This window comes from Equus przewalskii, chromosome 18 (assembly GCF_037783145.1).
Source record: "Equus przewalskii isolate Varuska chromosome 18, EquPr2, whole genome shotgun sequence".
Classification (NCBI taxonomy): domain Eukaryota; kingdom Metazoa; phylum Chordata; class Mammalia; order Perissodactyla; family Equidae; genus Equus; species Equus przewalskii.
In genome coordinates this window covers 56,470,604-56,484,388 of record NC_091848.1, presented here as the reverse complement: position 1 = coordinate 56,484,388, position 13,785 = coordinate 56,470,604, and the positions used below count along the sequence as shown (strand labels likewise).

The window sequence follows — 13,785 nt, the reverse complement described above, 5'->3', positions numbered from 1 at the left end:
AACCAATTTTGTAGGGAACCCATTTGGGAGGGAAATTCTCTCTAGGTTGGCCTATTACCCAATCATCTATATAGAAGTTATAACAAAGTGACCAATCTGAGCATTTGCCTCAATCAGCTCACACCTCCATAGTTACGGTTCCAAGAGTGTATGTGTGCACTTAATCTGTCTATATATTATTTCATGCACTAGTATTTACCATGTATGGAAAATTAGCAAGAGAAAAAATATGGTGAAAAGCAAATCACAGTGTAATATTATTAGCTTAAGACAGAGTTTTGGCCATAAACATTCATACACCACACATACCAACAAAACATGGAAGCATGATAAATTCACCCAAGTCTCTAGCCATTTTTCTTTTCAGAGGAATCTAAGAGTAGGGAGAGTTTCTATGGCTAAACCTTCATTTCCTGCCAGTGTCTGTGTTTGCGTTGGTATTAAATGTTCATTAATTTTTCTTTAAGGCTCCAAACGTTATTTAGTCTGGCCACCAGGTAAAAAAAGAAACTAGTCTAGACCTACTGATAGATGGAAAAACTTTTAAATAATCACAGATTTATGCCCAAAGACTTTAACCTCATAGCTCTTCCTTAGAAAAGCTTTTGGGGAAATATGAAAACATTTCTATGCCAAAGGGGACAACATTAAGCCAACCTATTCTCAGTTGTGACAGCCCACAGCTTCTTCCCTCAGATCCTTAAAGTCATTAATTATTAATGGAATAGCAATCAGTGGCATTAATCTTGCTCTTATCTCCAATATTCTTGTCAGCTTTCTTTGGGTTTCCCCTTTTGTTGCTATTTTTTTAACTGAGTTCGTAATAGTTTACTTCAATGTGAGATTTCAATTGTACATTATTTCTTGACTGTCACCACATAAGTGCTCCCCTTCACCCCCTGTGCCCACTTCCCCTGGTAACCACTGAACTGTTTTCTTTGTCCGTGTGTGTGTTTATATTCCACCTATGAGTGAAATCGTCTGGTGTTTGTCTTTCTCAGACTGGCTTATTTCGCTTAGCATCATTCCCTCTAGGTCCTTCCATGTTATTGCAAATGGGATGAATTTGTCTTTTTTCTGACTGAGTAGTATTCCATTGTTTATATATACCACATCTTCTTTATCCAATCATCAGTCGATGGGCACTTGGGTTGCTTCCATGTCTTGGCTATTGTGAATAGTGCTGCAATGAACATAGAAGTGCATATGTCACTTTGGATTGTTGATTTCAAATTTTTTCAGTAGAGACTCAGTAGTGGGATAGCTGGGTCAAATGGTATTTCTATTTTTAGTTTTTTTAGGAATATCCATACTGTTTTCCATAGTGGCTGCACCAGTGTGCATTCCCACCAGCAGTGTCTGAGGGTTCCCTTCTCTCCACACCCTCTCCAACATTTGTTATTCTTAGTCTTAGTGACTATAGCCATTTTAATAGGCATAAGGTGGTATCTTAATGTAGTTTTGATTTGCATTTCCCTGATGATTAGTGATGTTGAACATCTTTTCATGTGTTTATTGGCCATCTGTATATCTTCTTTGGAAAAATGTCTGTTTATCTCCTCTGCTCATTTTTTGATGGGGTTGTTTTTTTGTCGTTCAGCTGTGCGAGTTCCTTGTATATTATGGAGATTAACCCCTTGTCAGACATGTGATTTGCAAATATTTTCTCCCAGTTGTTGGGTTGTCTCTTTGTTTTGATTCTAGTTTCTTTTGCTTTGCAGAAGCTCTTTAGTCTAATGAACTCCCACTTGTTTATTTTTTCTTTTGTTTCCCTTGTCTGAGAGGACATGGGATTTTAAAAGATCCTTTTTAGGCTGATGTCAAAGAGTGTACTACCGATGTTATCTGCCAGGAGTTTCATAGTTTCAGGACTTATCTTCAAGTCTTTGATCCATTTTAAGTTTATTTTTGTGTATGGCGTGAGATAATGGTCTACCTTCATTCTTTTGCATGTGGCTGTCCCGTTTTCCCAACACCATTTATTGAAGAGACTATCTTTTCTCCATTGTATGTTCTTGGCACCTTTGTCAAGGATTAGCTGTCCGTAGATGTGTGGTTTTATTTCTGGGCTTTCAGTTCTGTTCCATTGATCTGTGTGCCTGTTTTTGTACCAGTACCATGCCATTTTGATCACTATGGCTTTGTAGTACATTTTTAATTGAGGGATTGTGATACCTCCAGCTTTGTTCTTTTTTCTGAGGATTGCCTTAGCAATTCGGGGTCTTTGGTTGTCCCATATGAATTTTAGGATCCTTTGCTCTATTTCCGTGAAGAATGTCATTGGGATTCTGATAGGGAGTGCATTGAATCTGTAGATTGCTTTGGGTAGTATGGACATTTTAACTATGTTTATTCTTCCAATCCATGAACAAGGAATCTCTTTCCATCTCTTTATGTCATTATCAATTTCTTTCAATAATATCTTATGCTTTCCATTGTATGAGTCGTTCACCTCCTTGGTTAAATTTATTCCTAGATACTTTATTCTTCTATTTGCGATTGCAAATGGAATTGTATTCTTGAGTTCTCTTTCTGTGAGTTTGCTATCGGAGTATAGAAAAGCAACTTATTTATGTGAGTTGACTCTGTACCCTGCAACTTTACTATAGTTGTTAACGATTTATATTAGTTTTCTGATGGATTTTTTTTTTCAGTTTTCTATATATAAGATCACGTCGTCTGCAAACAGTGAGAGTTTCACTTCTTCACTCCCTATTTGGATTCCTTTTATTCCTTTCTCTTGCCTAATTGCTCTGGCCAAAACCTCCAGTACTGTGTTGAATAAGAGTGGTGATAGTGGACATCCTTGTTGTGTTCCTGTTCTCAGGGGGATGGCGTCCAGTTTTTGCCATTGAGTATGATGTTGGCTGTGGGTTTGTCATATATGGTCTTTATTATGTTGAGGTAATTTCCTTCTATCCCCATTTTGTTAAGAGTTTGTATCATAAATGGCTGTCGGATCTTGTCAAATGCTTTCTCTGCATCTATTGAGATGATCATGTGGTTTTTATTCCTCAATTTATTGATGTGGTGTATCACGTTGATTGATTTGGGGATGTTGAACCATCCCTGTGTCCCTGGTATGAATCCCACTTGATCATGATGTATGATCCTTTTGATGTATTGCTGAATTCGGGTTGCCAAAATTTTGTTGAGGATTTTTGCATCTATGTTCCTCAGTGATATTGGCCTATAGTTTTCCTTTTTATGTTGTCCTTGTCAGGCTTTGGTATCAGAGTGATGTTGGCCTCGTAGAATGTGTAAGGAAGTGTTCCATCCTCCCTAATTTTTTGGAATAGCTTGAGAAGGATAGGTTTTAAATCCTCTCTGAAAGTCTGGTAGAATTCCCAAGGAAAGCTGTCTGGTCCTGGGGTTTTATTCTTTGGGATGCTTTTGATTACTGTTTCAATCTCTTTCCTTGTGATTGGTCTATTCAGATTGTCTGTTTCTTCTTGATTCAGCTTTGGGAGGTTGTAAGAGTCTAGGAATTTACCCATATCCTCTAGATTATCCATTTTCTTGGCCTATTTTTTTTGTAATATTCTCTTATAATCCATTGTATTTCTGTGGTGTCTGTTGTTATTTCTCCTCTTTCATTTCTGATTTTGTTTATTTGAGCTTTCTCTCTTTTTTCCTTTGTAAGTCTGGCTAGGGGTTTGTCAATTTTATTTATGTTCTCAAAGAACCAGCCCTTTGTTTCATTGATCCTTTCTACTGCCTTTTTTGTTTCAATTGCATGTATTTCTGCTATGATTTTTATTATTTCTCTCCTTCTGCTGACTTTGGGATTTGTTTCTGCTTTTTCTAATTCACTTAGGTTTAATTTGAGATTTCTCAGTTGGGATTTTTCTTGTTTGTTAAGGTGTGCCTGTATTGCAATGAATTTCCCTCTTAATATGGCTTTTGCTGCATCCCAAATGAGTTGGTGTGGTATGTTATCATTTTCATTTGTCTCCAGATATTTTTTGATTTCTCCTTTAATTTCTTCAACGATCCATTGCTTGTTCAATAGCATGTTGTTTAGTCTCCACATCTTTGTCCCTTTCTCAGCTTTTTTCTTGTAATTAATTTCTAGCTTTATAGCATTATGATCAGAAAAGATGCTTGTTATTATTTCAATTTTTTAAAATTTTTAGAGGCTTGCCTTGTTTCCCAACATATGGTCTATCCTTGAGAATGTTCTGTGCGCACTTGAGAAGAATGTGTACTCTGCTATTTTTGGATGGAGTGTTCTATATTTGTCTATTAAGTCCAATTGGTTCAACTTTTCATTTAATTCCACTGTTTCATTGTTGATTTTCTGTCTGGATGATCTATCCATTGATGTGAGTGGGGTGTTGAGGTCCCCTAATATTATTGCGCTATTTTTAATATCTTCTTTCAGGTTTGTTAATAGTTGCTTTATGAACTTTAGTACTCCTTTGTTGGGTGCATAGATATTTATAAGCATTATTTCTTCTTCACAGAATGTCCCTTTGATCATTATATACTGTTCCTCTCTGTCTCTCTTTACCTGTCTTATCTTGAAGTCTACTTTGTCTGATATAAGTATTGTGATACCTGCTTTCCTTTTGTTTGCCATTAGCTTGGAGTATCGTCTTCCACCCCTTCACTCTGAGCCTATGTTTGTCAGTGAAGCTGAGGTGTGTTTCCTGGAGGCAGCAAATTGTTGGATCTTGTTCTTTAATCCATCTCACCAGTCTGTGTCTTTTTATTGGAGAATTCAATCCATTTACGTTTAGGGTGATTATTGATATATGAGGGCTTAGTGCTGTCATTATATTACTTGTTTTCTGGTTTTCCTGCTTTTCCTTTGTTTCTCGTCCTGTATATTTTGATCTACCCATTGAATTATGTAGTTTTTTATGAAGTGTTTCTTTGTTTTCTCTTTATTTATTCTTTGTGTCTCTGTTCTACTTTTTTGTTTAGTGGCTACCCTGAAGTTTGTATTCAGATTCTTGTGTCTAAAATAGTCCATTTTCTGATGGCCTCTTATTTCCTTAGTCTAAACCGATTCAGTTCCTTTCCTCCTCCCCTCCTACATTGTTTCTCTCATATCTCATTCCAACTTGTGTTGTGAGTGTGTGGTTAAAGTGACAAGATTGTCTTTGTTTTTGGTGTTTACCTTCTCTTTAGCCTAATGCTGTAGTTGAATATTTGCTATCCTATTCTGATTCTGTCTACCTATTTATCTCCATACTTTGTGTTTTGTGACCCCTTTCTCCACCCCCCCTCCTTTTTTTCAGGTATGAGGGCCTTCTTGAAGATTTTTTGTAGGAGGGGGTCTCATGGCTACAAAGTCCCTTAGCTTTTGTTTGTCTGGGAAAGATTTAATTTCTCCCTCATATCTGAAGGATATTTTTGCTGGATAGAGTATTCTTGGCTGAAGATTCTTGTGTTTAAAGTTTTGAATATGTCATTCCTTTCTCTCCTAGCTTGTAAGGTTTCTGCAGAGAAATCTGCTGAAAGCATCATAGGGGTTCCTTTGTAGGTTATTTTCTTCTGCCTTGCTCCTTGAGTATTCTTTCCTTGTCATTCGTTTTTGCCAGTTTTACTACTATATGCCTTGCAGTAAGTCTTTTTACATTGACAAATCTAGGAGATCTGGAAGCTTCTTCCACGCATATTTCCCTCTCTTTCCCTAGATTTGGGAAGTTCTCTGTTATTGTTTCTCTGAACACACTTTCTACTCCATTCTCCTTCTCCTCACCTTCTGAAATATGTATAATTCTTATGTTGCATTTCCTCATCGAGTTGGATATTTCTTGGAGGCTTTCCTCATTTCTTTTTAGTCTTAGTTCTCTCTCCTCCTCTGTCTGGAGCATTTCAACCTGTCTATCTTCAATTATGCTGATTCGCTCCTCTATGATGTCCACTCGAGCATTCAGGGAATCCGTGTTTTGTTTTACCTCTTCCATTGTGTCTTTCATCTCTAATATTTCTGATTGATTCTTCTTTATAGTTTCAATATCTTTTGTGAAGTAGCTCTTGAACTCATTGAATTGTTTCTCTACATTCTCTTTTACCTCGTTGAGTTTTTTGGTCATAGCTATTTTGAATTCATTGTCATTTAGCTTACATATTTGTGTGTCCTCAGGACTGAGTTCTGGGTGCTTGTCGTTTTCTCTCTGGTCTGGAGATTTGTTGTAGTTTCTGATGTCGGATGGTCAGCTCTTTCTCATTCTGATATTATTTGGTTTCAGTTACAGCCTATCACCACTGGGTGGGTGTCAAGAGCTGCATATTCTGAGCACTGTGCCTTGAGCTGAGATGTTTGCAGGGTGATTGGGGGGATGGGGGCTTTCTCCTTCGTGCAGTCCAGGATTTCTTGATAGCTCTCACTATCTGGTCTCCTGGGGTCTTGGCTAGATGAGGTCACCCCCACGAAAACTTTCATCCTGTTTGAGGGCTTCCCTCTAGGTTGCAAAGGCCTGTTGGAGTCCTGGGTGATCTCGTGAATACATGACCCCTCCCCACTCCTTCCCTCACAAATCATCCCATGTTTGTTGTCGCAGTCTTTAGGGGAGGGAGAAAAGTTCTCTCTTACCTCTTTCCAGCTCCTCCAAGGTGGGCTCCTGCCTCTCTACCCTCTGTCATGTGGCTGCCCTCTCTCTGAGGTTTTATGCTGTTAGAATTTCTTCTGTTGGCGTATGGATGTCCTTTTTGTTGTATGTTGGAGGGGAGAGAGTCTTGGGCAAGTTCACTCTGCCATGATGCTGACGTCACTCTCTAATTTAGTTGCTGTTAACCTGAAATGACCATCAGTGTTTCTATGTCTTTCCGTATAATCACATCAGTTAACTCTGTTCATAGGCCTTTGGTCAAATCTTTAGCTTTCAATATGAAGCTCTGAGGGTCCGAATGAGATTAGCAGTGAGAGGTGCTCAAAGTTTCTCTTTTCCTGGTGTAAACAGTAAACATTTTGACTGGTAGAATTGATGATGACCGATGGAGGTGACTTAACAGAGTTTTTCCTTTGGAAGCTCTAAAAAACAGTTGTGACTATGGCATGGAGGGAGAAGTCTGTGAGTCTCCAGGTCAGACCTGGATCTGAATTCTGGTTCTACCATATTAATCATGTGACTGTAGACTAGATATTCTGAGCCTGTAGGTTTCCTCAGCTATAAAATAGAAATAATATCTCATGAGATTGCTTTGGGTGTTATTGCCATGTTCACAATATTAAATCTCCCAGTCCATGAACATGAGACGTATTTCCATTTATTTAGATTTCCTTTGATTTTTTCCATAATGTTTCGTAGTTTTGTCTAAGTCTTGAACTTCTGATAAAATTTATTCCTAAGTATTTTATTCTTTTCACTGCTGTTGTAAGTGGATTGTTTTCTTAATTTAATTTTTGGGTTGTTCATTGCATGTGTGTAGAAATACTCTTGTGTGCTGATTTCATACACTGCAAGTATGCTGAATTCATTTATTAGCTCTAATAGTTTTTTGTAGATTCTTTAGGATTTTCTACCTCTAAGATCATGTCATTTGTGAATATGGTTTTACTTCTTCTTTTATAATCTGGATACCCCATATTTATTATTCTTGCCTAATTGCTCTGTCTAGAATTTCTAGTCCAATCTTAAATGGAAGTGGTGAAATCAGACACCTTGTCTTGTTCCTGGTCTTAGAGGAAAAGCTTTCAGTCTTTGATCGTTGAATGTAATGTTAGCCATGGGCAGTTATTTATTTAAAAAAGTTTTGTACCCTAATTTTGAAATAACTGAGTGAAGCTTCACAGCTTCAAAACCTAGCACATTCTCCAAAGTCCACCAATCCTCATATGATTCCTATTCATATTTTGAAAATTGATCTTTAAATATCCTTAAAATTTTTTTCAAAAATTTTACCTGGCAGATAGTGTCTATATTACGGAAACAGGCAGCAAAACCTGATGCCTTATCTGTAGTATCTGAGATAATGGGAATTGTCTTAGTTACCGTTAATCTTGGAACCAAGCATTTTGAAATGCTCCATCTTTGGGAATGGCCTGATTATTTTAATATGTGCTTTTTCTTTTAAATTACAGATTGGTTTTGTCCTTTATCCCCCCAGTGGTGGTCCTGCATGGGATCCAAACGATCATGACAACATTATGTTCCTCACCATATGCTTTTGTTGGCATTATGCATTAACGTTTATTGTCATTGGAGTGATTTATGCTTTTGTCACCTGGTAAGTTAGTAATTTTTGTTCATGGAAGTTCTATTCCTTGGTATATGATCATCAAGATTTGATAGTTTTGAACTTAAAATTCAAAGGGGGATTTCATTCCTTAGCCTTCCACAAGACAGAGTAATGCAGCAGAAAATTATCTGCAAACATGAAATTTCCAACAAAAGGAAGAAGTGCTGGTTTCAAGTTAGAATACTCAACAGTGTCTCTCCTGTGCCTTTGACCCACGTGTCACCCTTCAACACACTCTTCCATGCCTCCATGTCTTTGCATGTGCTGTTTCCTCTTCTGAATGGTCCTCCTCACACTTTCATTGAGTCCTCCAATTGCCCAGATGTACATCACTTCTAGCACTTCCCAAGCTTGGTGTCATTTTTGACCAATGTGTATGTCTCCTGTTAAATCTGAGTACCCGATTAATGTGACATTTACTCTAATATTTCCAAAAGTGAGATTCAGTTTAATGATGCATGCTTTTACAAGGACCCTGATAAAATGTTTCATGATGGGTGAGGAGCCATAACAGATTGATAAAAATATATATTCCTAGCTCTGCAACTTACCAGCTGTATGACTTTGGGCAAATTCTTTAACCACATTAATTATCAGTTTTGTTGTTTGCAAAATGGGGATAGTAATAGTCCCTAAATGGGATCATGTATTTAAACTGCTTAGGACATAATAAGAGCTCAGTGAAGCTTCTTCTTCTTGTTCTTATTCTTTTTGTTGTTCTTGTCCTCCTCCTCCTTCTCCTGTTTCAAAAAATGTGTAAAGTCTAGACCCTATGGGAAGATACAGACAACTTAAATAGAATGCAATAAATGGAAGTAGTAGAAGAATGAAGCACATTGGAGCTCAGAGGAGGCCTCCTCACAATTGAGAATTAAACTGTAGCTTGGAGGATGAGTAGGAATAGAAAGGAGTAAACATGGTTCCTCTTTCTAAGGTAGTTAATGCCAACCACACTGGCCTGGCTGATCCCACCTCCTAGGCTTGCAGCTTCCAACAGCTAATTCTTCAGACTTCAGCACTGATCAAAATGTTCTGTGTCTGCACTCTTTGTTAGGATAGCCATGAACTACAGGTGGTTATTGAGAACTTAACATATGCCTAGTGCCACATTAATTTTAGTTAATTGAAATATCCATTTAGGCATAGTGACCACCATATTGGACAGTACACATCTAGCAGGTTCTCTAGATTCCTAAAATGCAGTACCTGCTTCTAGGCCCAGTAGGGTCTCAGCCTCTGCCAAGAGTAGCTTTTTACTCTTCTCTCAAGACATAGGTCCAGGCCACCTCTCCTGCTCTGTGCATCTTTGAGCTTCACTGCTGAAGCAGCTTTGGCAATGGGTCTCTGAGTAAGGAAACCACTTCCTTGTCTAGCTCCCAGATGTCTCTGCTAGGCTTCAGGTCAGCTCACTGTAGTTGCTTCCTTCTAGAGGTCTAAGTGTTTGGGTGCTGGGAAATTCTACCTTCTCATGGACTGATTTCTCTTAGTCCTATTTCATTCCCCCTAAGCAGGTGCATGAGCTGGTTTGTTAAGGCTGGCTCTGCCTTTGAGTGAAACTTGGCTTCTTCTGTTGTTCTAGGCTGACATCTGGGCCTCATCTCCTATGGGGCTGGGCAACCTCCAAGAACAATGCCAGCATTCAAGAGACCTCTCCACTTCATATCCGCTCCCTCCCAGAGCCCAAAGAAGACTACTGTCTCTTTCTGTTTCAGAAATCTTCAGACCCCTAATGAATCTCTTATCAACTTACAGTTCTCTAGAAACCAGAAACTCCATACTTATGCCCTCCTGCCCATGACACCTTTAACTTTTGACCATGTAGTTCTCTCTACCTGGCATATCCAAATTAAAGGCCCATCTCTTCTACAAACACTTCTGTGAATATTCTAGCCCCTGCTCATCTCCCTCCATGAGTTTTTTATAGAACTCTAGTCTCTACCACAGATTTTAAGAGTTGTGATCTATCTTGGGAGGTTTACTAGTAGCTCATTTAGTCTTTTCTGTTGGCTAGATTTTCTTTTCCTTGAGGAAAAGACCCTTTTCATATTTCTCACAGCTCTTGGCACACTGTCAAACACATAAAAGGTACTCAAGAAACACTTATTTGCTATTTTAATAGATCTGTTTCAGAGTTACTTGAATATAGGCTTTGTTTGCAGATCATGTTTTATATGCTTTTGAGTTTTGCTCTCATATTGCTCTCGGAAATATAAGACCAGGAAGAGCTCATGTTCTGATATATTTTGATATAAATAAGCAGTAGCTTAAAAAATATCAGGACGATTCAGTCTGACTTTTGGTGAGGTCTCATGGCAGCTAATTCCGTCCTCAAACCACAAGGAGCTTTGAAGATCTGTCTGTCAGGCTTTGACTGTGGAGTGGTTTGTAATTCAGTCCCAGGTGATGGATTTTCAGACATTATATCAGAATTTGTTTGACATAGCACAAAGATCACCATGGAAACAAAACTGGGTTATGGAACGACTGCCCCCAAGTCCCTGAAAAATGAAGCTGCATGTCCCACCTTTGCAGAATATTGGTTCAGAGATTGCCTCATCCAGTCCCATGCCTAGGGTCCTGATTGTGACAACTCAGAGAAGAGACCTATCTGTTTCAAAATCTTATTGTGTGTTTTACTATATCTCATATTTAAATACCACTTTGCATAGAACTATTTCAAAAGCTCCTCTTTATGGTAGAGAAATATCGCCCATTTCCAGATTGCTTTGCTAAGCAATGATTCATGTGAGCCATTTTGAAGAACAGGAGAGAGATGACCAAATGCCAGGCAAACGATCGCTTGCCTTCAGGAAGGTTGGTTTTCAGATCAACTCTCAAGGTGCACCCGGAGTCTCAGCACCACTCTTTCTTATATTAATTGAAGAGAACTTATGGGAGCAAAAGCCCAGACACACCCTCACCCTGATTTCCTGGACTTGCATTATTCCAGGAACTAGCAATTATTTGCACTTCGTCTTTATTACTGTATCCCTCAATCTGTCCCCACTGGCCAATTCTGCATGTGCCAATATCTAAGGCTACAGGATGAAGATAGAGCTTGAACATGCCTCAGCTTGGTGGCTTGTAGCAATAGCAGATAGAACCCAGAGTGGAGGAGTGGGAAACAGAAGGGGTCAGTAGGGTCTACGTTAATAATTAATTTGTAATTCAGTAGCCACGTCTGTGTTTTATTTTCCATAAGTCATCGGGAATGAATCTAATGAGTGAATTAACTAATTAACCCATTTCATTTAGCATGTATTGAGGCTGGGCAATGTGGAGATAACTGTGTGGGTGTAAAAATGACACAAGCATTATCCCTGTCTTTAAATTATTTAAGACTATTAGCCATTCGTGAGAATAGTGCCTGGAAGAGTTGTAGACATTGGGAGCAACATCAATAGTCAATTAATAATCAAGGCAAATGATTTCGAATGGTTTTCCTTGGCTCTTGATGGGTCAACAGACGTTCCTGATGCTGCTCAGTTGTTGTATATGGGGGGAGCTAATGCTGAGCTGGAAGGGACTGAAGAATTAACGTCTGTGAGTAGGTGACTGATATGAACTTTTGGCAGATTGCTCCAATGGCTACTGACTCATCAAATGTGTGTGAGTCCCTATTATGTAGCAGACCTTGTTCTGGACTCTGGTTAGGGTTAGGGCAGCGAAGAAAACGAGGTCTCTGTTGTTATGATGCTTATATCCTAATGGGATCCAAAGCAGAAGTAAAGGCATTGCATATCGAGAGGGGCAGGCCAGACCTTCACTGGAAGAAGAAAGGCAGAAAATAAGAGTAAACATGCAGAGAAGCCAGTGGAGTTTTTCAAAACATGAGAATGATTTTGATGGTTTGGTTTATCAAGTTTGTTTGCATATCCCTATATATTTCTAGAAGTTAACTATGTTTTGTTGATATGGTCACGGTACAATGTCTTTACAAATAATTATGCACAGGAAAAGCTTTGCCTAGTTCTTCCGACATCAAAGAAGTGAAGAGCCTGCTGAGGTTCTGCTGCTAAGCAGCTTGGCATCTTCCAATGTCAAAAATTATAACCACTGCTTTCCCCCAACCTGGAGATTCTCTTAATCTGTGACAACAGTCACAAGGGGGAGGGCACTTCTTCCAACTTCTGACTTCATCACGGACTGTCTCATGCAGTTGAGCAGCCTGTGGCCTGCACCAAAGCCCCCCTCTGAAGGTGCAAGTAGGGGCTGCAGTACAGCCCAGACTGGACATGGTGCTGGCAGGGGAAGCGGTCGCTTGCATGCACTTCCTGCACACGAGAGGCTCCTTTTTGGAGCACACAGCTCCATGCGCATTGATGGAGAAGCTCGGCAGAACCTGATTTCATCTGGGATTGCTACAGCCCTGAGATTCTCTTATTTGTTTCAGAAATGATCAAAGTTATGAATAATCAGACATCTTCTATTGCATCTGTTTACTTATATCCTGCTTTAATCCACAAACAATTTTCAGGTAACTCCAAAGGCAAATAAAGGTAATTTTCTTTGGGGGTTGCTTCTCCCATTTGCACAGAGAATTTGGAGTCTGTTGTAATATAGATACATGTTACTCTGGGCTTTTATCCGACCCAGCGTAACCTGAGATGCCTTTCATCCTCCGCAGGTTGGTTACATCTCGACTGCGGAGATTCTGCCCCTCAGAAGTTGGACTCCTGAAAACCGCTGACCGAGAACAAGAATCAGAAGAAGAAATGCGATTTTGATGGGCCTCTGGTCTTTCTGGAAGAACTTTTTCTCTTTTGCATTGTTTTTGTTGCATGGCCTTTTGTTTAGAGAACAACTGCCTGAGGATGATTCTTGGTGTATTGCTTGTATTTCCAATTTTGTTGAAGAATTTGAATTCAAACATTTTATTTTTAGGTTGGAAAATATTTTGGATGATAAATTCATTTTGCACATCAGTCATGGTATTTGGGGTGCACAATGACTCTTCTGAGGACTTCTAAATTTTGATGTCCATGCTTTGAAAAATATTGGTTTTATTTGTCTTATAGATATGCTCAAGGCTCCTGGGCTTGCTACCATTTGTAACTCGTTAAACGTGGAATCACGGTTGTTTATCTTGTTGCTGCAATGAGAAATAAATGAGTGCATGAACCTTGGTTCAGACGCCTCGAATCTTTGTTTTTGTTATTCACCTGCACCCCACACTCACATCATGAAGAAGTAGAGTGACACTGAAATTCCTTTTTGTGAGACATCTCTTTCTGTTGCACCTGAGTTCTCTCCTGGGGGAAGTAAGCCAGACGCCACGCTGAGTTGTGCACTCTTTCAGAGAAGATCAAAGGATGCGTGGCTGCAAAGCCATGAGACGTAGGGAAAGGCAAGAGAAGATGTTACGTTTAGAGTAAAAAGTCATGGCTCAGCATAGCACGGCCACCACACTGGCCCCTGAAATAGTTGAAGGGTTCAAAAGAAGAAGCCATATATGGACTATTTGGCAAAAAAGTCAGACCCCTTACCTAGTCTGTGCACTAAGTAACCCCTCAGTGAAGAGGCAAGAAATCGTATTTCTAATTCTGGCTCTACCATTAACCAGCCTCTGGGACATTAGCAATCACTATGTCC

At 39.2% G+C, this 13,785-nt stretch overlaps 1 protein-coding gene across 24 annotated transcripts in view; it reads left to right on the top strand.

The window, feature by feature from the left end:
* TMEM45A (transmembrane protein 45A) overlaps positions 1 to 13,319 on the top strand; it is a 77,469-nt gene extending 64,150 nt beyond the window's left edge. For 15 of the 24 annotated variants that reach the window (XM_008517491.2, XM_070582080.1, XM_070582077.1 and 12 more), the window contains 2 exons: positions 8,036 to 8,181; positions 12,821 to 13,319. In XM_008517491.2, coding sequence (XP_008515713.1) covers positions 8,036 to 8,181; positions 12,821 to 12,920 — 246 coding nt within the window. In that variant the 3' untranslated portion in view covers positions 12,921 to 13,319. Of the gene's footprint in view, positions 1 to 8,035; positions 8,182 to 9,772; positions 12,671 to 12,820 lie in introns of all 24 variants that reach the window. The other 9 variants (XR_011528984.1, XR_011528991.1, XR_011528986.1 and 6 more) reach the window with 1 other exon arrangement.
* The last annotated feature ends 466 nt before the right edge of the window (positions 13,320 to 13,785 follow it).